Raw genomic sequence first — 24,214 nt, forward strand, 5'->3', positions numbered from 1 at the left:
GCAGTAGGTCCTAAAAAAGAGCAAACAAGGTCTATCATAGAGGATCTCTATCAAGTGTTTGTGCAGTGGGTAAAAAAAAACAACATAATATTCAAGTTATACAGAGAATCTTTCACAAATATTTGTGAGATCTGTACCATGAATTGCCTGTATGGAGTGATGCTGTCATAGAGAATATTTGATAAGGGTTTTCTGCAGTAGGTCCTAAAAAGAGCAAACAAGTCCTATCATAGAGGATCTCTATCAAGTGTTTGTGCAGTAGGTTCTAAAAAAAAAAGCATAATATTCATGTTACACAGAGGATCTTTGACAAATATTTATGCGGTCATAGAGGATCTTTTATAAGAGTTTTCTGCAGCAGGTCCTAAAAAAAAAAAAGCAAATAAGTCATATCATAGAGGATTTCTATCAAGTGTTTTTGCAGTAGGTAAAAAAAAAAAAAAGCAGAATATACATGTTACACAGAGGATCTTTGACAAATATTCATGAGATTTTTACCATTAATTGCCTGTATGGAGTGATGCGGTCATAGAGGATCTTTGATAAGGGTTTTCTTCAGTACAGGTCCTAAAAAAAAGCAAACAAATCCTATCATAGACGATCTCTATCAAGTGTTTGTGCAGTAGGTCAAAAAAAAAAAAAGCAGAATATTCATGTTTCATGTTTCACAGAGGATCTTTGACAAATATTTATGAGATCTGTACCATGAATTGCCTGTATGGAGTGCTGCGCTCATAGAGGATCTTTGATAAAGATTTTCTGCAGTAGGTCCTAAAAAACAGCAAACAAGTCCTATCATAGAAGATCTCTATCAAGTGTTTGTGCAATAGGTTATAAAAAATAGCAGAATATTCACGTCACACAGAGGATCCATCCATCGATCCATTTACTACTGCTTGTCCCGTTCGGGGTCGCGGGCGGTGCTGGAGCCTATCTCAGCTGCATTCGGGCGGAATTCTTGACTAATATTTATGAGATCTGTACCATGGTTTGAGTGTCCCCCCTGAGGTCTGTAGGTTGTGAGTTCAAACCTCAGCCAAGTCATACCCAAGACTGGCACTCAGCATCAATGGTTGGAATTGGGGGTCAATCAACAAAAATGATTCCCGGGCGCGGCCACCGCTGCTGCTCACTGCTCCCCTCACCTCCCAGGGAGTGAACAAGGGGATGGGGTCAAATGCAGAGGACAAATTTCACCACACCTAGTGTGTGTGTGACAATCATTGGTACCTTAACTTAACTTACCGGTAATCAATTGTATGTATGGAGTGATGCGGTCATAGAGGATCTTTGATAAGGGTTTTCTGCAGTAAGTCCTAAAAAAAAAGCAAGTAAGTCCTATCATAGAGGATATCTATCAAGTGTTTGTGCAGTAGGTCAAAAAAAGAAGAAGCAGAATATTCATGTTACACAGAGGATCTTTGACAACTATTTATGAGATCTGTACCATGAATTGCCTGTATGGAGTGCTGCGATCATAGAGGATCTTTGATAAGGGTTTTCTGCAGTAGGTCCAAAAAAAGAGCAAACAAGTCCTATCATAGAAGAGCTCTATCAAGTGTTTGTCCAGTAGGTTCTAAAAAATAGCAGAATATTCATGTTACACAGAGGATTTCTGACAAATATTTACAAAGTTTGTACCATGGTTACAGTAGAGTGTTTGCCCTGAGGTCGGTAGGTTGTGAGTTCAAACCCCGGCTGAGTCATACCAAAGACTATTAAAATGGGACAAATTACCACCCTGCTTGGCACTCAGCATCAACGGTTGGAATTGGGGGTTAAATCACCAAAAATTATTCCCGGGTGCGGCCACCGCTGCTACTCACTACTCCCCTCACCTCCCAGGGGGTGAACAAGGGGATGGGTCGAATGCAGGGGGCAAATTTTACCACACCTAGTGTGTGTGTGACAATCATTGGTACTTTTACTTAACTTAATCAATTGTCTGGAGTGCTGTGGTCATAGAGGATCTTTGATAAGAGTCGGTCCTAAAAAAATTAGCAAATAAGTCCTACCATAGAGGATCTTTATCAAGTGTTTGTGCAGTAGGTTCTAAAAAATAGCCGAATATTCATGTTGCGCAGAGGATCTTTGGCGAATATTTATGAGATCTCTACCATCAATTGCCTGGAGTGCTGCGGTCGTAGAGGATCTCTGAATTACCCTTTCTGCTGTAGGTAAAAAAAAATGAAAGCTAATAAGTTCGATCATGGAGGCTCACTGATAAATGTTTTTACAGTAGAGGATTTTTGATAAGTGTTTTTTGCAGTAGGTTCTGAAAACGAGCAGAACTTTTATGTTCTATAGAGGATCTTTGACATACTTTTGTGCAGTAGATACTCAAAACCAGCTAAGATCTTTTGGTAATTTTGAGGGCTGAAAATTGCTGGTCAAACATTTGTATTATGTGATTAGGCATTATGTGTTGTCTTGTAGTGGGTTTCTGACTACAGTTTTTGCTCTGTCCTTTAAAAACTGAAGAGTGCCATTGTTCACATCAATATAACAATGGCATTAACACAGAAGTCTAAAAATTTCAGAGAGATTCTCCCACTCTGATAACAAAACATAACAAAAACAACACTTAATTGATCTCTAACTTCCTTTTTATAGGATCCATAGGCTAAGTATGAGAACGTTTCCTGTCTCTGGTTACTTTTCAGTATATAGGCAACACAATTGCACAAATAAGAAAGCGTGTGCATGTGTGTGTGTGTGTGTGCTTTTAAAGTAGCACAAAAGTAGTTGTATTTACCATTGCCAACAATAGTGAGTCATGTCTGTTTTATTTATAGGCACCATACAGAGTCATGTTGACAGTAATCAACCGCACAGCTACTGTAATGCATAGCATCCGATTAAAACATAGTAATGTATATTTTAACAATAGTCTTAGCATTTTTATAAGTACCGATAGCCCTTTGAGACACTGGTGATTTAGGGCTATATAAATAAACATTGATTGATTGATTGATTGAAATGATACCCAACCCTAGTGACTTCCACAGCTACTGTTAAAAATATACAGATAACGTTTTTTTTTAACAGATTCCTAAAAACAACGGAACATTGTTTGACATGTGTTTTTACAGTGGGTCCCTAAATACAGCAGAGCGGTCCTGTCATGTATGTAAACAATCTTTGACAATGGTGTATATTTTCAACACATTCCTTTTGATTTCTTACACAGAACGTGAAAAAACTTGAAAAGACAAACGTAAGCAAAAGAAATTTGAAGAAAATGTTGACAGACGTGTAAACGATAAAGTGTTAATAAAGGATAGATCCTTGGAATGGAGAAGGGGTGGGATTAAATAAGCATTGTTTATTCATTTTCCTTTTTGGACATGTTTAATTGTGCAAAGGTAACCACTTACAGTAACTTAAGTAAGTCTAAAACAAATAAACTATATAGTACAATACTGTTTTCAATCCAATCCAATCCACTTTATTTATATAGCACATTTAAACAACAATAAAGTTTCCAAAGTGCTGCACAGCCATGTTAAAAACAATATTATGCTCCACCAATGACTGAATAAAACAAAAAAATAATAAAAATAAAACCAATAAAAACAATATAAAAACAAAAATGATTAAAAACTATTTTAAAAGGTAAAATCAATTAAAACAGTAAAATAAAAATCAAAGTGTATAAAAAAGACAGAGGACAACAGAGGACAGAGGACCACACAACTCACGTAGTGTTAAAAGCCAAAGAATAAAAGTGGGTCTTAAGAGGAGACTTAAAACACTCCACTGTGGAAGCAGTTTGAACATGGAGCGGCAGAGTGTTCCAGAGCTTAGGGCCGACCACAGAGAAGGCCCTGTCTCCCCTGGTCTTAAGTCTGGTCTTGGGCACCACGACTGTTTTGGTTGATTGATTAAAACCTTTATTGGTAGATTGCACATATTCTGTACAATTGACCACTAAGTGGTAACACCCGAAAAACATTTTCAACTTGTTTAAGTCGAGGTCCACATTAATCAATTCATGTATCATACCATACCATACCATACTGTATTGTACCATATCATATGATACCGTACCTTACCGTATCTTACCATTCCATATTGTACCATACCACATCGTACCATACCATACCTTACCTTACAGTACTGTACCATACCGCACTGTGCCGCAATTTACCGTACTGTACCATAATGTTGCAAACCATACCTTACCTGACTGTACCGTACCATACAGTACTGTCGTACCTTACCATACGATACTATACCTTAAAGCACGATACCATACTTCACCGTACCGCAATGTGCCTTACCGTACTGTACCATACTGTGCCGTTTCTTAACATACTGTACCATATCATATCACACCATACCGTACCATCCCACAGTTGGAATATTTAGTTAGCTGGTGGATGTAGTGAATTACTTTCTACTGTTTTCCGAAAGTCAAGGTTCATCTTTTTATGATTTGTTTTTTTCCTTTTCCATGTCAATCCCGACATATACAGCAGTCATGCAGTCCATTACCGCACATCTTCTGAGACCGATAGCTTGTTCAATAAATGATCTCAGGGATTTTTACCAGCCAATGATATGACACCGTGCTAAAAATAGAAGAGTCAAAGATGGCGTTATCGTCGCTCATTACATCACTTCTTTGGTGAAGGAAGAAACGGGACGGACTACTGTCACTGCAGCAATTAATGCATGTTTTTGTAGAATATGTGAATTTACTCTCTTATACACTGTTATAAAAAATACATGAACACGTACAATGGACCTCTAATTAACCGCTGCTGCATAATTTCCTTGATATTTTCACTTTAATTGCTCATAATTGCATCGCATGCTCTACCCGTGAAATCACACCTAATTACAATAGTGATGGTGATTCAGACATACGTGTGCTCCAGTTTCTGTTCCTCCCATCCTTTCTGTAGGTTCTCTTTTTAACCGCTGTTTCATAAATCATTAGAGGGGTGAGTGGCCGTTATCTACAAGGCAGCACTATTAATCTCCGCTATTAAACTACAGCTTCCTCCCAGAAGTCATCAAACATGAGCCAAAGATAAGAGTTAAGTTTTATGTTTCTCCTCCTCTCAGCCTATTCCAGTGCTCAAACTCACTTCAAGTTGGTTTGAGAGCAATAAATGCAAGAAAAGGTTAGAACTTAAATAATTTTTCTACAGGGGCACATACAGACAATCATTAAAGCAGATGTCTTTGGGGGGGTTGGGGGAAAAATTCACAATTAACTGATTTTATGTTTCAATTTCCGCCGCGAGAGAAATTCCTCTTGCTCGCATCCTAATGTGACGGTTAGCTAGCATCATGGTGCGGGTTCTTTCTCTCAAATATGCAGTCGGACTGGACACAGCGTGAAGGTAAGAAATTATGATTTATTTATACTACAAAACAGACTAAGAACAGAAAAACAGGTACTAGGAACAAAAGGCAAAACTAACAGAACTAGCATGTGAGCTAGAAAGAACTAAAAGCACTAGCATGCGAGCTAGGGAACCAATAGAGGATAGCGCGGAAGCTAGCAAGTACAAAAACAGTTCTTTACCACAATTGGGAATCAGCGTCGTCACCTGTTGCATAGAACAGAAACTAGTAAACGGAAAATGCAGGCTTAAATAAAGAGTGTAATTACAAAGCAGGTGACACTAATGTGTAACAATGGCAACAGAACAAAACAGGAAGTGCCACCAGGAACTAAAGAATTTAAATACCAACAGAATACAATAAAGAAACAGAACAAAAAATGAATATGACATGATCCGAGCAGCGGATCATGACACATATCTTTCTGAACTAATCAGAATGTTGCTACCTGAAATTGTGTCAGCGTAGATGTACACGACCTAAATTTTCCATCATTCCCATCTTGACAGCAAAATACTTGGAACTGAAGCAACAGCGCCTCTGCTGATGGAAATCAAGTAGTGCACTCCATTTCGGTTCAATTGCTTTATGATCCATTCAGCTTCATCATCGCTCATCAACAATAACCTACTAGGAATTCACTCAATCAAAATTACAAACTACTCCTGTTAAACAGAAGATCTTTGACTTGTGTTTCTGCAGTAGATTTCTATGAACAGACCATGTCTTATAAAAGATATTTGAGCAGTGTTTTGCATGACAGTAGATCCCTAAACGCAGCATTTCTTCTGTTATATAGAGCAGTGTTTCTAGAGGGCCACAAAAAATATGTTTCTCAGCTATGGTTCGTATGGTCCACAGCATTACTCAGTTGTAATACACCTTTTGGCAGTAATGACAATCGCCAACAAACACAATAAGTATTAGTTTTTTCCATTTGCTTACACACAATTTTACTAAATGTATCTTTTTTCAGAAGGATTTACACACTTTTCCAAACTCAACATTCCATCCATCCATTTTCTACCGCTTATTCCCTTTCGGGGTCGCGGGGGGCGCTGGCGCCTATCTCAGCTACAATCGGGCGGAAGGCAGGGTACACCCTGGACAAGTCGCCACCTCATCGCAGGGCCAACACAGATAGACAGACAACATTCACACTCACATTCACACACTAGGGCCAATTTTAGTGTTGCCAATTAACCTATCCCCAGGTGCATGTCTTTGGAGGTGGGAGGAAGCCGGAGTACCCGGAGGGAACCCACGCATTCACGGGGAGAACATGCAAACTCCACACAGAAAGATCCCGAGCCTGGATTTGAACCCAGGACTGCAGGAACTTCGTATTGTGAGGCAGACGCACTAACCCCTCTGCCACCGTGAAGCCCCAATTTTCTTAATTCCTAGATTATTTGCAAAATGACACACTTCGATTCAAAACATACGCCCATTCATCAAAATAAAGCAAGCATTTGTAAAAATGCAGTTTTATTGTCATCTCACTCCACACAGACTTCAAATGATAAGACACTATTAGAGTGAGTTACCCAGAACAATGATAAATACAAAAACACATTTGTAAAAACCCCTTGTGTCGGTTGCTTGCTGTCGTGCGGGTTCCACTGACCACCAAGGAAGGACATCTCGCTCGAACAGGTTTGACTCTTGTTTATTTTTCAATAAATCAAGTCTTTTGCCGGGTTGCTTTTCAGCTTGCTCTTCGGTCGCCGTCTTCTCCTTGTTGCTCTTGCGCTGCATGTGCCGCGGACTCTCCAACACCTTTTTTCTGTTCTCTCCTCCTTCTCCCCTTTTATACATTGAGAGGAGATAAGTTGATTGTGCACCGGTGCGCGATCCACATACCTGAATTTGATTGTGGCGTCGCTCCCGGCACGCCCCGCCTCTCCGCTCGGTCGTCGTCTCCGTCTTCTCTGTGTCGCCCTTGCGTTGCATGTTCGCCGGCTCTGCCTCTCCACAACCCTAATTTACTATAGGAAATCACATGTTTGGGGCATTTTGCCCAACCTTTTTAGCATATGTGATGAATGATTGCTGTAACTTGACAAAATATATTGGCAAATCCATAGCAATCGCCATTGTTTACTTTGAAGAAAGTAAAAATATCCTGTAATCTTTTCCAGAAGTGCTCAATAATGATACTGCAAACTGAAATTATTACTTTTTACCACAGTCAGGTAAAGTAACATATCACAGTAGTCAACAATGACATGCAATATAAATTAAATGCCTATTGAAACCCACTACTACCCACCACACAGTCTGATAGTTTATATATCAATGATGAAATATTAACATTGCAACACATGCCAATACGGCCTTTTTAGTTGACTAAAATGGAATTTTAAATTTCCCGGGAGTTTCTTGTTGAAAACGTCGCGGAATGATGACGTAACCGCCATAGACTGTGTGAAAATGTAAAATGTAGTGTGTAAGCAATTGTAAAAAAAAACTGTAAGCTAAGTCATAAAGACGTTTCGGAAGTGCAAACATGACGAAAGTGGTGAAGCTGTATTTTCATTTGGACTTAAGTTTTATTGACAGTTTATTTAACAATTGTTGATTAATGCTTCTACAGTAGGTTAATAAAATGTAGAATACTATTTCATGAATAGGATAATTTAATGCCCTGTGTTTTGCCACAAATTCCTAAAAATAGCAGATTAGAGGGTATTTTATTACGGTTTTAAGAACAGCAGCATCTCACTGTCATACTTAAAAACTACAGCGTGTCCTTGTTATATAGAAGATTTTTGACAATTGTTTTTGCAGTAGGTTTTTCAAAACACAAGAGAACTTCTGTCTGCTACCTCAGTGGAAGCATTTAAGTCCCATCTTGAAAAAAATTTCTATACTCTAGCCTTTAAATAGACCCCCTTTTAGACCAGTTGATCCACCGTCTCTTTTTTGCTCTTCCCCCTTCTACTGCGTGGAGAGGTTATCAGGTGACCACAGATGAGGCGCTAGCTGTTCAAAGTCGGGACCCGGGGTGCACCACTTCTCTGTGCATCAGTTCGGGACGTCTCTGCGCTGCTGACTTGTCTCCACTCAATATGATCCCCTGCTCGCCCCACGATGGACTGGACTCTCACACTATTAATTAGATCCACTCGACATGCATTGCACCGGTTGCCCAGGGGGGTACCCACATCTGCAGTCCCCTCCAAGGTTTCTCATTGTATGTCATTGGGTTGAGTTTTTCTGTTGCCCCGATGTGGGATCTGAGCCAAGGATGTCGTTGTGGCTTATGCATCCCTTTGAGACATTTGTGATTAACGGCTATATACATTTAACTGTTGTTTTTGCAGCAGATTCCTAAAATCAGCAGACTTGTCTGTCATGTATAGAATGTTTCACTAGCATTTTGGCAGTAGGTACCTAAAAATAGCAGTGTATTCCCGCATGTAGAATCTCATTGATTAGCTTTTTTTGCATGCAGTAGATTCCTAAAAACAGCAGTAGTCATATATTTAGATTTCTGACATGCGGTTTTGTAGCAGGTTCATAAAAACAGCCGACTGGTTTTGTTATTTAGAATGTATGTGACTAGTGTTTTTACGGTGGGCCTTAAAAATAGCAGCGTGCCTCTGTCATATTTAGGATCTTTTACAAAATTTTTTGCAGTATAGATCCATGAAAAACAGAGTACTCACACAGGATTTGTGACTCTTATTTTTCCAGCACAATCATAAAAACAGCAGTGGTCCAGCCCTGTAGTGGGTCTTTGACTAGTTTTGGCAATATGTCTGTGTGCCATTATTATATAGAGGATCTTTGATAACTGTTTTCTTAGTAGGTTAAAAAAACATAAGTACTCCCATCTTATGGAGGATTTTTTTACTTGTTTTTTTATGGAGTAGATATACTAAAAACAGCAGTTGTCCTGTCCTGTAGTGAGTCTTTGACTACTGTTTTTGCAATAGGTCCGTAAATGCAACAGTGTGCGCTTGTCATATACTGTAGAACAGTGATTCTCAAACTCTGATACGGGTGCCACTAGTGGTACGCAGGCGCCATCTATAGTGGTATGCAAAATAATCACTTTATTAAGTGATTTGTGCTTTTGTTTTCCAATATTCAAACAGTGTTACTGATCAAACTGTGTGGAATGTTACAGAGGCCAAAAATATTGAATATGTATGTGAAATAAAACTACTACTATCTACTTCACTTTAATGTTGGTTATAAAGGTGGTACATGGACAGCCAAGTGTTTTATTAGATGGTACTTGGTGCAAAACATTTGAGAACCACTGCTGTAGACGTTACGGCATGCGGCCTCTCTATTGAGCGCACCTCGGGACACGCCGACGGGTGTTCCTCTCTGGCTGCGGTCGCGCCTCCGCGCAGCTGCAACCGCTCTGCAATCAACACACCTGACGGTGATGAGAGACCTGCCTTCATAAACCAGCGTGTCTTGCGTTGCAGTGCCAGAACGTAGCTACTTGTACATGTACAGTAAGCCTCATATACCTCCAGCTTTCCTTGCCCATGTGCTTCCTCGCTCTTTGTGTTTTTTCCCAGTGGTGCTCGCTGTGTCTCGTTTTGTGTGGTCATCCAGCAACCCGTCATCCATGCCCAGTTTTGAGCTGTGTGTCTCGTCTCCCCGGATCCCTGTGGACTCTCAGCTGCCTCCTTGGATCTCAACCTCACGCCTGCCCTTTGACCACGACGCCTCACTCCAGCCCTTGACCTTTTGCCTGTCTCTGGACCTTTGAGCCTGCCTTACCCTATCTGGACTTCTGCCTCGATCTCAACACGCACCTTCAACACCATCTGGTAACACCCCTCAGATACTTACTACACATAGTCACACTTTATTCCTTTTGGATAAATTACACACTTCACAAACATCTGTTTATTTCAATAAACACGCTGCACGCTAACGACATCACTGTCTCCATGCCGTCTCCTTCTCCCACTGTACCGTTACAATATATAATCTTTGACAACTGTTTGCACAGTAGGTTCTAAAAAAACTGCATAGTACTCCTGTCTTATCAAGGACTTGTGTTTTTGCATTACGGTGTGAAACCTATAGTGGGTTTCTGACTACTGTTTTTGCTTTCAGAAGAGTGCCATTATTCACATCAATATAACAATGGTATGAACACAGAAGTCTAGAACTTTCAGAGAGATTATCCCATTCTGATAACAAAAAATAACAAAAACAACCCTTAATTTAATTGATCTCTAATTTAATTTTATATGATCTTTAGAGGTTTGTGCGTGTGCCTCACAATACGAAGGTCTTGGGTTCGATCCTGGGCTCGGGATCTTTCTGTGTGGAGTTTGCATGTTCTCCCCGTGTCTGCGTGGGTTCCCTCCGAGTACTCCGGCTTCCTCCCACTGCCAAAGACATGCACCTGTGGATAGGTTAATTGAGAACACTAAATTGGTCCTAGTGTGTGAATGTTAGTGTGAATGTAGTCTGTCTATCTGTGTTGGCCCTGTGATGAGGTGGCGACTTGTCCAGGGTGCACACCGCATTCCGCCTAAATGCAGCTGAAATAGGCTCCAGCACCCCCCGCGAACTTAAAAGGGACAACCGGTAGAAAATGGATGCATGGAAGATCTTTAGGCTAAATATGAGAACGTTTCCTGTCTTCTGGTCACTTTTCAGTACACAGACAACAAAATTACATGCATAACAAAGCATAGCTGTTATATGTATGTACAGAATGTATGTATGTGTGTATATACTGTATGTACAAACCCCGTTTCCATGAGTTGGTATATTGTGTTAAATGTAAATATAAACGGAATACAATGATTTGCAAATCATTTTCAACCCATATTCAGTTGAATATGCTACAAAGACAATATATTTGATGTTCGAACTCATAAACTTTATTTTATTTTTTTTTGCAAAAAATATTTAACTTAGAATTTCATGGCTGCAACATGTGCCAAAGTAATTGGGAAAAGGCATGTTCACCACTGTGTTTCATCACCTTTTCTTTTAAAAACACTCAATAAACCTTTGGGAACTAAGGGGATACATTTTTTAAGCTTTTCAGGTGGAATTCTTTCCCGTTCTTGTTTTATGTACAGCTTAAGTTGTTCAACAGTCCGAGGTCTCTGTTGTGGTATTTTACGCTTCATAATGCGCCACACATTTTCAATGGGAGACAGGTCTGGACTACACGCAAGCCAGTCTACTACCCGCACTCTTTTACTATGAAGCCACATTGTTGTAACAAGTGACTTGGCATTGTCTTGCTGAAATAAGCAAGGATGTCCATGATAACGTTGCTTGGATGGCAACATATGTTGTTCCAAAACCTGTTTGTACCTTTCAGCATTAATGGTGCCTTCACAGATGTGTAAGTTGCCCATGCTTTGGGCACTAATGCACCCCCCCATACCATCATAGATGCTGGCTTTTCAACTTTGTACCTAGAACAGTCCTGATGGTTCTTTTCCTCTTTGGTCCGGAGGACACGACGTTCACAGTGTCCAGAAAACAATTTGAAATCTGGACTCGTCAGACCACAGAACACTTTCCCACTTTGCAGCAGTCCATCTTAGCTGAGCTCGGGCCCAGAGAAGCCGGCGGCGTTTCTGGGTGTCGTTAATAAATAGCTTTAGCTTTGCATAGTAGATGTTTCAGCAGGATTTTTCGGCGCAAAATTTAAAATTGCAATTTAGTAAACTAACCAGGCCGTATTGGCATGTGTTGCAATGTTAATACTTCATCATTGATATATAAACTATCAGACTGCGTGGTCGGTAGTAGTGGCATTCAGTAGGCCTTTAAATTTGCAAAATGCGGTTGCATTGGGCTTCACGGTGGCAGAGGGGTTAGTGCGTTTGCCTCACAATACGAAGGTCCTGCATGCGTGGGTTCCCTCCGGGTACTCCGGCTTCCTTCCACTTCTAAAGACATGCAGCTGGGGATAGGTTGATTGGCAACACTAAATTGGCCCAAATGTGTGAATGTTGTCTGTCTATCTGTGTTGGCCCTGCGATGAGGTGGCGACTTGTCCAGGGTGTACACCGCCTTCCGCCCGATTGTAGCTGAGATAGGCGCCAGCCCCCCCCCCGCAACGTCAAAAGGGAATAAGCGGTAGAAAATGGATGGATGGACGGTTGCGCATTTTGCAAATTGCGCGCCATGGTTGATTGGTAACACTAAATTTGCCAAAGTGTGTGAATGTGAGTGCGAGTGTTGTCTGTCTATCGGTGTTGGCTCTGCAATAAGGTGGCGACTTGTCCAGGGTTTACCCCGCCTTCCGCCCGATTGTAGCTGAGATAGGCACCAGCGTCCCCCGCGACCCCAAAAGGGAATAAGCGGTAGGAAATGGATGGATGGAGGGATGGATGGTATTGTGCTTACAACTGTTGTAGTGTAACCTTGCTACCAAAGATGGCAGTGTTACACCAATTCATAGTTAGCCGGCAATAAAACCCCGCCGTCGAAGAAGAAAAGACACCAGTACAGGAAGAAGACATGCTCCACTCGACAAAGTTACACGGAGGAATTGATCCACATTTTACACCGCGAACGCGCATTTAACTCGCAGGCAGGGCCCGTGTTTTTTTTTTTGTTTGGATATCAATGGCGACACTTTGGTTTTGTCACCAGTTAGCTTGCCGTGCAAGTATGTGAATAGCTGGCCAGCCTGTTATGCTTGTCAGTGTGTGGGTTTTCGCTGGACTCTGGCGTCAATTCACTCTGCAAATACAACAGGGATCCTTGAATTGTCTTTATAGCAAAGCGACTAGAAAGAAAGATAATGGCTCAAATAAAAATCGGGCAAATATGACATGTTATAGTGCGGCGACTTGAGCACAGATGTTACCTGCGTGTGCTACCCCTTTAGCCACGTAAACTGCTCCCGATGACGTAGCAGCAGCACCAGCGGTTATATTCCTATATCCATTATATTCACATATATATATACATACATATATATTAATTGACACCCACACAGTCACCCTGTATTGCGTATTTGTAGCGATATATCCTCGTTATTTCGATCCGAACTTTGCCAGCCAAGATGCTATAGTTGCACCTGGATATAGGCTTGTTGCTCCCCCTGGTCCTGCTTGCTTTTAGCGGAGGATGAAGCGGATCGTCTGGCTGATATCAGGAATAAATAGAAGAATAATGAAGCTCCTTTTCGCCCTCGCTTTGATCACTTACATGGCATGTAAGTATTTCTACCTTTTTTTTTTTGGAGACAATCGTGTCCTAAAGCAGGGGTGTCCAAACTTGTTCCACTAGGGGCCACGCACGGAAAAATTAAAACCATTTTGATATTTTTCATTTTCAAACAGAGTTATGTAGACTAGCCAGAAATTGTACTCAAGTAAGAGTACTGTTACTTTAGAGATGTATTACTCAAGTAAAAGTAAGGAGTAGTCACCCAAATATTTACTTGAGTACAAGTAAAAAGTATGTTGTGAAAAAAAACAGACACTTCTACATACAGCTATGAATAAAACTTAAAAGAAACATATACTGTGGAGGCCTCTGCGGTGTTCCACGCCGTCGTCCGCTGGGGTGGAGAGAGCATGGCCAGAGACAGGAGCAGACCCAACAAAGCAACTCTCGGCCGCGAACCAACTCTCGGCCAGTGTCCAGTCCGCATGGATGAGCGATGATACCTCCAAGGAGACTGAAGTGTCCGACACCTGCTCACCCAGCCAAGACACCGCGAAGCCTCTCCGTCCCGGCGCTCAGTGCTGGCTCCGCAGCCCTGTCCCATCTCCTCCAGTCCCTCCAAACAGACTCCGGTGTGGCAGAGACCCAGCAGCTGGTTTCCATGGCCAAAAGGCTCCCGGGAGGCAGATCCAGAAGTCCACAAAAAGCACCGCAGAGGTCACAAAAGTGCCACTCCTTGTCACACAGTCCCACACCGAGAACAAAAGTTTGCAATGGCATAAACTAGAATATGTTCCTTTTAGTTTGATCCATTGGCTTAGCTAAATAAGATAACAATACAGAAGCTTTGTTGCACATTACATTTATAATTTATAAAATGCCATTCATATTCGTTTGGGCGTACTCCCATAATGACATGTTGCAAAACTGGCTAGAAGTGGTATGAAAGACTTGTAGCTATTACTATGAGGACGCCTTTTAAGGTTTGATTGCCCCAAAATCATTGCAAAGTTTCTGGTTAGAACTCAAGGTAAATGAAAATGCTTGGCTACTGGTGCTGCACGGATTGCTGGCATTCCCCGTAGAAAATATGTTCCTTCAGGTCTACTTAACAAGTGAGTCCTGTAGGCTGTTTTGTTTTTGCATGCTAATTTGATTATGTACCGTGGCTCTTAACTGTTTATCCAATTCAAATGGGCATTATGGACATGCAGAAAATATAGTTCTACTATCTTACTTTGGTATAAGGCTGTGTAACGTGTTATTGTTTCCTGTATTCTAGGCCTTTTCAGTGAGCGGACAGTGGGCCACATGCAGCTTTAGCTATCACACGTGTTAGAATTAAGCTTACAATAAAACTTAAATGAAGTAAAACTCATCAAATAATTTCCATATTGTACTGAGCAGCCATGATACCAAAGTGTATTCCACTTTCACAAAAGGTTTTATTTCCTGTTCTAGACCTGGTTGGAATTGCTCTTTGCGCACAAAAAGTGATGATTTCACTATCTCAGGGGTGTCAAATGTACGGCCCGAGGGCCGGATCAGGCCCGCGAACAGGTTTTGTCTGGCCCGCGGGATGTTTGCTAAGTATAAAAATTAACTTGACATTTTTGAATGAAAAAACAGCTGTTCTAAATGTGTCCACTGGATGGCGAAATGTTGAATGCTTGCTTGTTCGAAATAGACTCAAACTCAAATAGCAATTCTTTGTATCTTAGTAGATGATGCTACATATGTACAAAATAAACCACATGACGTTAGTACATCAGTCGAAGAAAATGATTAAACTACATAAATAACATACTGTAATTTGATTTTTATGTATTTTTTTTAATCTTGATTGATTGAAAATTAACACCAATGAGTTGACTGAGGAACATTATCACATAATTTATTCAGAAAGTATAAATAATGACAAATAAAGGTAGAATACTCTTAACCGCAACATGTAAGTGTAAAAAAACAAAAACATGATTTGTACAACTTCAGAATGTGCTTGTTCTAATTTTAAACAAAGAAAACAATCTGAAGTTGTCTTTATTTTTAAGTTATTGTGCCGTGATTTTACCAGTTTTTATCCACTTGGGATTATATTTTTGTCCATGTGGCACCTGATCTAATACAAGTTTGATACCCCTGATATAGGATAGGATTGTGAAGTGTGTGCCATACCACTTTAATAAGGTCACAAATAAGATGTGTGTATCACTCTCCTGCGTCACAAACAAGACAATGTCCACATGAATGCACATATTTTTTAAATGCACATTTCCCCCACTCCAGTGTTAAAATAATGTCAATCCACACATTAAACTTACACTTTTGGGCCACTCAGAAGCCTAAAAAAGCAAACACAACTTGCTTTGTCGCACATTTTCACAGCTCTGTTCATCAATATAGTGTTTACAGTACACATTTACACAAATGATATGAATGATTTAAAAAAAAAAAAAAAAATATATATATATATATATATATATATATATATCGCTTGTGCGTTATAATGCGCACACATCAGCATCTGCTGTTGCACAAAATGAAACCACACCCGATAAGTCAATAACCTCATGAATAAAAAAAAAAAAATTAGACATAATTGATCATCTTTCACATAGTTAAGCCAATTATGTGAACCACAACTTTCTGTTTATTCATGTGAACTTTATAAATAATTATTTGTTTGTGTTACAGAATGAGGCAAAAAGTGAACAAATATGCTAGAAATTCCTAGGAAATTGTTTCAAATTAAAAATAGAGAAGAATTTAATAACCTCTGCTTGTTCCTACTCCTTTTCGAACAAGTTGGAATGTAAATCTGTAAATAAGTGATGTACATACTGTAACATGTTCGATAAACTATTACCAATATTTAAGAAGAGATTCCAAGTGATAACACCACTTGTGCTTCACAAAGGCTCCTTCCAAAGAACTCCTTTGGGACGCATCTGAGATTAAACACTCAAAATCTGTTCTCCTCTTGATTGAAAAATGTTTTTTTAATCTGTTTAAAAAATAAAAAAAGGCTAAAAATTTACCTTCTCTCTTGTTCTCTCTTTCAGCTGTCTGGGGAACGTATACAAACATGAGGTACAGATATTTAATGTATCCCTTTATTTTTTAATATTTATTCTGCTTTGAATTCTGGCTGCAGCCAATATTCCAGTTCTTTCTGGTATGCTTATCATTGATTAATCCTTCTCGTAGATCCATACAAGAACACAAAGAGGTGAAGATTGAGCAGAGGATCAATGAAGTAAGTTGTATAACTCAGCATTTTTTTATTTTTTTTTACCAATATCTGCATAATGGTATTAACAAAAAAAATCCAGTGAATACTTAAATTACAATTGCTTCATGTTTCTAATCCCTGGCTCGACCAAGTGTTTATCAGAGATGGAAAGAACAATATACCTTTTCCTTCTGCCTTCCTTCTTCTGGGCATCCTACTCATGTCTTTAAAGACAGATATCCCTCAGCTAAGTGCTGGTTGCCTGGCTAACTGGCTTCTTGCAGTTTTCCTTCATGTATGTGTTTTGGGGCTTTGTGTGTATTTGTTTTAACTTTTAGTATTTCCCTGTTGCATGTGTTTTATGGTGTTTGTAGGTTTTTGGTGTGTTTGGAGTCTTAGGACGTTGCTGTGCGTTTGTTGCCCCTGTCGGTCACTGTACAGGAAAATGGCAGGCATTGTTGCCAGATAGTGAATGAGAGATTATCAAATCAGAAGCATAAAATTGTCGTATTTTGACCATAACTTTATACATTGGGTGATTCTATTATGAAAATACGATAGTTATCGTACGTATGGGAATGCTGCTAGAAAGCACAAACTGCTTCAAGTCAGTGCACCAGATGTTAACGGCTGTCATTTAACATCATTGACTAATTAGCTCTACCTGCTGGTGTTTTGACATTTTGACAAAGACTACGGGCAGATTTGTGAGTGTGTGAGTGATTTATATTTATATAGCGCTTTTCTCAAGTGACTCAAAGCACTTTACATAGTGAAACCCAATATCTAAGTTACATTTAAACCAGTGTTGGTGGCACTGGGAGCAGGTGGGTAAAGTGTCTTGCCCAAGGACACAACGACAGTGACTAGGATGGCTGAAGCGGGAATCGAACCTGCAACCCTCAAGTTGCTGGCACGGCCACTCTACCAATCGAGCTATACCAACCGAGCTATACCGCCCCATTTGGTGTAATTCCAAGGCAAAACTTTGAGTTGAACAATTGCTTGAAACATTTGGCCATGATGACGATGTATTCCAGGATTTCCTCTTAAGGTAACCAATTGTGGCACACTGCCACGGCATGATTAAAGTCGCCAATCCTTAAAAATAAGAACACAATAACGTAAGACAATGTAATGTAGCCTCCGGAAAAGGTCAAAAGTCTGATGCTATTTTTATTTATTTTGATTGCTATTTTTCACTTTTATTGCCAATCTTATGCTAACAACCGGCCCAATACCAACTGGTATTCCCTCCCCGTGCACACACCCTTTTTTGTGCTTTTCCAGACACACAACAATACTTCCTAATTTTTCGCCAATCCCCTTTGAAGGTATGGACGGGTGTGTTCGTGATCATTGTAGCAATGAACATCATATCAAAACCACACAACCAAAATACGTTAACACTATCAGTTCGTTTAAGGATATTATGAATGATGAATATATATGAGTATATGCACCTTAGGAGGAGCTGCTCCAATTTCGTTGTTCTTTGAACCTGTTCATTGCAATAATGACAATAAAACTCTATTCTATTCTATATTCTATTCTATTCTATTCTATATATAGCCCATTATTTGCACACTATTGACTCTTAATACACAGAAAAAAGACCACTGGAACAGCGCTGCTGAAACAGGATTTTCTGACAACGTCACTTCCTTTATCATATCTGAGATTTACCTGCGGACAGGGATCTACAAAATGTGCAAGTATTAAGACGACAGTTGCGGCTTTAAAGGAAAGAAAGTCCAACTGGAGCAGCAGCGTGAAGCATGTGTGACTTTGTGCTTTCTCCAGCTGCTTATCACAGATATTGAGGGACAGAAGTAGGGTCTCTAAACACGAGTTAAGTCTATAAAAACACCAGAAAAAGATTCACTGAAAGTCTCTAAACCGGGGGTCTCAAACATGCGGCCTGCGGGCCAATTGCGGCCCACGAGACGTTATGCGGCCCGCGCTTTGATATGACAATTTAATGTTGGTGCGGCCCGCTAGTTTAATATGAACGGCACTTGATAGGTCATGCTTGCCAACGTCTCCAATTTTCCAGGGAGACCCCTGAATTTCAGGGCACCAATTCTCTTGAAGCCTCTGTCAATTTTTACCAGATCAACAATATTCAGGCAGTGTCATAATGGCACTGCCTTTAGCGCCCCCTACATCCTGAACTGACAGCGTGCAAGTCCAGTTGTATGTTTCATCTGCCAGTGTGAGACGCACGTGTGTTATTGCAAGATATATTTGATCAACAGCTACACAGGTCACACTAAGGGTGGCCGTAAAAAAACTTTTAACACTGTTACAAATATGTGCCAGACTGTGAACCCACACCAAACAAGAATGACAAACACATTTTGGGAGAACATCCGCATCGTAACACAACATAAACACAACAGAACAATTACTCAGAATTCCATCCGGGCTACAATATACACATCCCGCTACCACCAACCCCCCACACCCCCACCCTCCCTACTTGCATCGGTTGAGGTGTTGTATGTTGTAGCCCTGCAAGGTGTTCTGGGTATTTGTTCTCCTGTGTTTAAGTTGTGTTAAGGTGCGGAAATTCTCCTCCAAAAAGGGTTTGTCATTCTTGTTTGGTGTGGGTTCACAGTGTGACACATATTTGTAACCGTGTTAAAGTTGTATGCGGCACCCTCAGTGTGACCTGAATGACTGTTGAACAAGTACGTCTTGCAGCCCCTGACGTTGTTCTGCACAAGTCTCACACAACTTGTTACAGAGCCGGCACATTGGTTGTGTGATATAAAAGCGTGCGCGATGACATGTAGTGGAGCAGTAGTCTTCTTTAGGGGGTGCACGGACCCCTGGAGGAACTTGAAGGTATGCCAAGGGACAAGTGAGATTTTTTAAAAACAATCTAAAAAACAGCAGCAGTTTATAAATCCTTTATACATATGTTGATTGAATAGTACTTCAATGAAGTATGAATGTAAGTTCATAAACTGTGGAAAAATAATACAACAATCCAACAATCAGTCTTGACAGCTAGACTTTTTGTGGACATGTTCCATAAATATTGATGTTAAAGATTTCTTTTTTTGTGAAGAAATGTTTAGAATTAAGTTCATGAATCCAGATGGATCTCTGTTATAATCCCCAAAGAGGGCACTTTAAGTAAATGATTGCTTCTATGTGTAGAAATCTTTATTTATAATTGAATCACTTGTTTATTTTTCAACAAGTTTTTCAGTTATTTTTATATCTTTTTTTCCAAATAGTTCAAGAAAGACCACTACAAATGAGCAATATTTTGCACTGTTATACAATTTAATAAATCAGAAACTGATGACATAGTGCTGTATTTTACTTCTTCATCTATTTTTTCCAACCAAAAATGCTTTGCTCTGATTAGGGGGTACTTGAATTAAAAAAATCTTCACAGGGGGTACATCAACGAAAACCACTGTTGCAAAGGACGTTAAAGGCCGTGCAGTCACGGCAGCCCTTAATAATGTCGGCCGGGTGAAAATTGGGAAAAATTCGGGAGAATGGTTGCACCGATAGATTGTCGGGAGGTGCACTGAAATTCAGGAGTTTCCCGGAAAAATCGTGAGGATTGGCAAGTATGTTGCTAGGGCGGAAAAGCCATTCATAGAAGGTGAATTCATTAAAAAGTGCATGTTAGATTTCTTGTGGCCCAGCCTCACCCAGTTTCTGCATCCAGTGGCCCCAGGGTAAATGGAGTTTGAGTATGGCGTCACATTAGTGCCAAAAATCCAAGCGCATAAAAACTGTTATCGCGCGCTCATTTTCCACTTCGCGCGCGAGACACCCTTTTGCGCGCGTGTGGTGTCTTAACGCGCGCGGTGTCATTTTGCGCGCGTCATTCGCCTTTTTGCGCTCGCGCGGTACCTATATGTGCGCGCTCCGTCTCGGTTTGGCATCTCTCCTCGCGCTCTCATGTTTGTTTTGGCACTTTGGGGGCGGGAATGGTTAGACAGCCCCTTCTTTCTGATTGGCTCTGAGCGCTGTCAGTCAATGGCAATGTGGCGGCCATCTTAACTCAGGCAGCTGGCCAGCCTAGTACATAGTTTTCAAGGAACATGTACTATTTAAATAACCATAACTTCCTCAATTTTCAACTCATTTCCAAACGGTTTGATTTGTTATAAATGTCAGGTTTTCATGGGGCTGAACAAGTAAGTCTTACACTATTATCTCTCAGTTTTAATTTTCCTAATGTATGGAGCTATCTTTTTTTGTTGTTTTTTTAAATACATATTTTTAACTCTGCCATCTGTACTGGTCTGAGCTGATATATAATTTTCCATAGTTTGAGTTGTTTGCAGAAGCGTAAATACTTTTTATGTTAATATTAAAACCATATTCATTAATTGTAGTGATAACCTGTCATTAATTATTCTACTAAAATAGTAATGGCAATCATAACATCAATAATTAGGCCCATATGCTAATCATGTGGTCCTAATATGAAGTACGCATAGATAAGTGGGTTAAGGTAGACTCTGGTGTAAACTTAAAGTAGATAGAGGAAAGAAAATTAATAGTCCCCCATTGTGGCATACATTCAATATTTACATATACAAATATTAGATAAATATATTTTTTAAAACAGACAAGAGAGGAAAGAAAACATATTTGAAAATATAGTTTCCATCATTGACTGACATCTGTGGACTGGTTGTATGTGTATGAAAAGAGAGATATTGATCTTGACACTTAATTAACTATGTGATGTTCTCTCAACAGATGAGACATTACCTTCTTCAAAGACTTTTAGAATTTGTTTGTGTCAAGATCAATATCTCTCTTTTCATACACATACAACCAGTCCACAGATGTCAGTCAATGATGGAAATTATATTTTCAAATATGTTTTCTTTCCTCACTTGTCTGTTTTGAAAACATATTTTTATTTATTTAATATTTGTATATGTAAATATTGAATGTATGCCACAATGTGGGACTATTCATTTTCTTTCCTCTATCTACTTGAAGTTTACACCAGAGTCTACCTGAACCCACTTATCTATGCGTACTTCATATCAGGACCACATGATTAGCATATGGGCCTAATTATTGATGTTATGATTGCAATTATTATTTTAGTAGAATAATGAATCACATTTTATCACTACAATTAAGTAATATGGTTTTAATATTACTATAAAAAGTATTTAGGTTTCTGCAAACAACTCAAACTATGGAGAATTAGACATCAGCCCAGATCAGTACAGATGGCAGAGTTAAAAATATGTATTTAAAAAAACAACAAAAAAAAGCCAGCTCCATACATTAGGCAAATTAAGTCAGAGAGATAATTGTAATAAAGACTTACTTCTTCAGCCATGATAGCCCCATGAAAATGTGATTTCCTTTCTTTTTAATCCCAGGGAACTGCCATGGACCTTTCATCATAGATATGAATAAACACTCCATGTTTCTCCATCTTACCTCGGACAGCTGGTTCCAATCATTTTCTTGATGTCAATGGTACATGTACTATTTAAATATACACATACATACAATACTCTGACATTTATAACAAATCGAAAGGAGGAAAGAAAATTAATAGTCCCACTTTGTGGCATACATTCAATATTTCCATATACAAATATTAAATAAATAAAAATATTTTTTAAAACAGACAAGTGAGGAAAGAAAACATATTTGAAAATAAAATTTCCATCATTGACGGACATCTGTGGACTGGTTGTATGTGTATGAAAAGAGAGATATCTTAAAACTTCTCTCAACAAATGAGACATTACCTTCTTCAAAGACTTTTAGATAAAATTCAATTGGCATTTTTCACAACTCCACTAAATTTGGACTTTTTAGAATTTGTTTGTCGACAAGAACTGTATTATTTTGATACATATTGATGACGACCCGCCCTGCTATACTTCTGATTGGCCCTGAGCGATTTTCGCCTGACCAATCAGAAAGGAGGGGCCGTGTAATAATAACTGCCCACAAAGTGCCAAAATGAAGACGGCGCGCGCGCATAGGCACCGCACTGTTATCGGGCGCTGATTTTCCACTTCTTGCGCGCGCGACACCCTTTTTGCGTGCGCGAGGTGTCTGTGCGCGCGCAAAAGGGTGTCGCGTGCGCGCAAGAAGTGGAAAATCAGCGCGCGATAACAGTTTTTATGCGCTTGGATTTTTGGCACTAATGTGACGCCATATTTGAGACCCCTGCTCTAAACACTTGGAAAAATCTCAACAAAGTACATTGTACAATAAGCAGCAACCATTGCAAATAGTGAAAAACAATATGTTTATGCTAATTAAAAAGTTAAAGTATTCATGATTGTCACACACACACTAGATGTGGCAAAATTATTCTCTGCATTTGACCTATCACCTTTGATCACCCCCTGGGAGGTGAGGGGAGCAGTGAGCAGCAGCGGTGACCGTGCCCGGGAATCATTTTGCTGAGTGTCAAGCAGAGAGGTAATGGATCCCATTTTCATACAGGTAGTCTTTGGTATGACTCGGGCGGGGTTTGAACTCACGACCTACCGATCTCAGGGCGGACACTCTAACCACAACACATATATCAAGAAAATGTTACAGCAAATAATGCAAATTATACAACGATGTCTTGGTGGCCACGTACCTAACCATGCCCTCACCACCAAGGGTATATTGGCAATCCAGGGGACACCCTGTATTCCCAATTTAAAAAGTAGTTATTTCTAATCTTCTCCACTTTAAACTCTTGATAGAGCGGGGTCTGGCTTGCTCAATACGCACTAATGAAAATCAGGAGCAGATTTTCACCCTCTTCTGACGGCGACCAGTGGTGATTGCAATAGGATTGCAAGGCAAGGCCCGCTTTTCCTCAAATGCCAAAACAAAATGGGTCAAAAACGTACTTTTGTGATTATATTTCATTGACTAAATATGCGCTGAATTGTGTTCAACTTTTGTTCAGAATCAATGAGCTACTTTTGCGACAACTGACGCAACTTTCCTCTCATTCACTGTGGTAATCTCAGTGCATTCAACCGTGTTGAAGCTGAGCGTCCATTGACTCCAATGGGGGCAACATAGCTTTGGTTGTTCAACTGCAGCCAAACTAGACAGTCATTGGATAAATACTCAGCTTTGTCCCACCCATCGGACGCAGAGCGTCTCTGGAACTGTATAGAAAATGGTCTTGGCCTCGGCTGGCCTGTTCGCAAGGCTCTTACATGGTGATTGAGTGATCTGTTTGAGGCTGAATTAGGGCTGGGCGATAGAGCTAAAAACTCTATCCACGATTAAAGGCTTTTTACATTCTTCAATATAGATAATTGGTGATATTTTTATGACCTAGGGAAATATTGACGAGGAGAAAAATATATTAAATGTTCACATTTTTATTTGACATGTAACCTTTTGATTATAATGTCAACACAACCATGAAAAACACTTAATGTAAACCACCTGCTAAAATTACACTAAACACCCAACAATAACCTCTTAAAATTAAGTTGCAAAAATAGGGACTATATAAGA

At 39.8% G+C, this 24,214-nt stretch overlaps 1 protein-coding gene across 1 annotated transcript in view; it reads left to right on the top strand.

Moving 5' to 3' along the window:
• The first annotated feature begins 12,786 nt into the window (after positions 1 to 12,786).
• uxs1 (UDP-glucuronate decarboxylase 1) overlaps positions 12,787 to 24,214 on the top strand; it is a 114,601-nt gene continuing 103,173 nt past the window's right edge. The window contains exons 1-3 of the mRNA XM_061879286.1: positions 12,787 to 13,531; positions 16,548 to 16,575; positions 16,693 to 16,741. Of these exons, the coding sequence (XP_061735270.1) occupies positions 13,444 to 13,531; positions 16,548 to 16,575; positions 16,693 to 16,741 (165 nt within the window). The 5' untranslated portion in view covers positions 12,787 to 13,443. The remainder of the gene's footprint in view (positions 13,532 to 16,547; positions 16,576 to 16,692; positions 16,742 to 24,214) is intronic.

This window comes from Nerophis ophidion, linkage group LG19 (genome assembly GCF_033978795.1).
Source record: "Nerophis ophidion isolate RoL-2023_Sa linkage group LG19, RoL_Noph_v1.0, whole genome shotgun sequence".
Classification (NCBI taxonomy): Eukaryota; Metazoa; Chordata; class Actinopteri; order Syngnathiformes; family Syngnathidae; genus Nerophis; species Nerophis ophidion.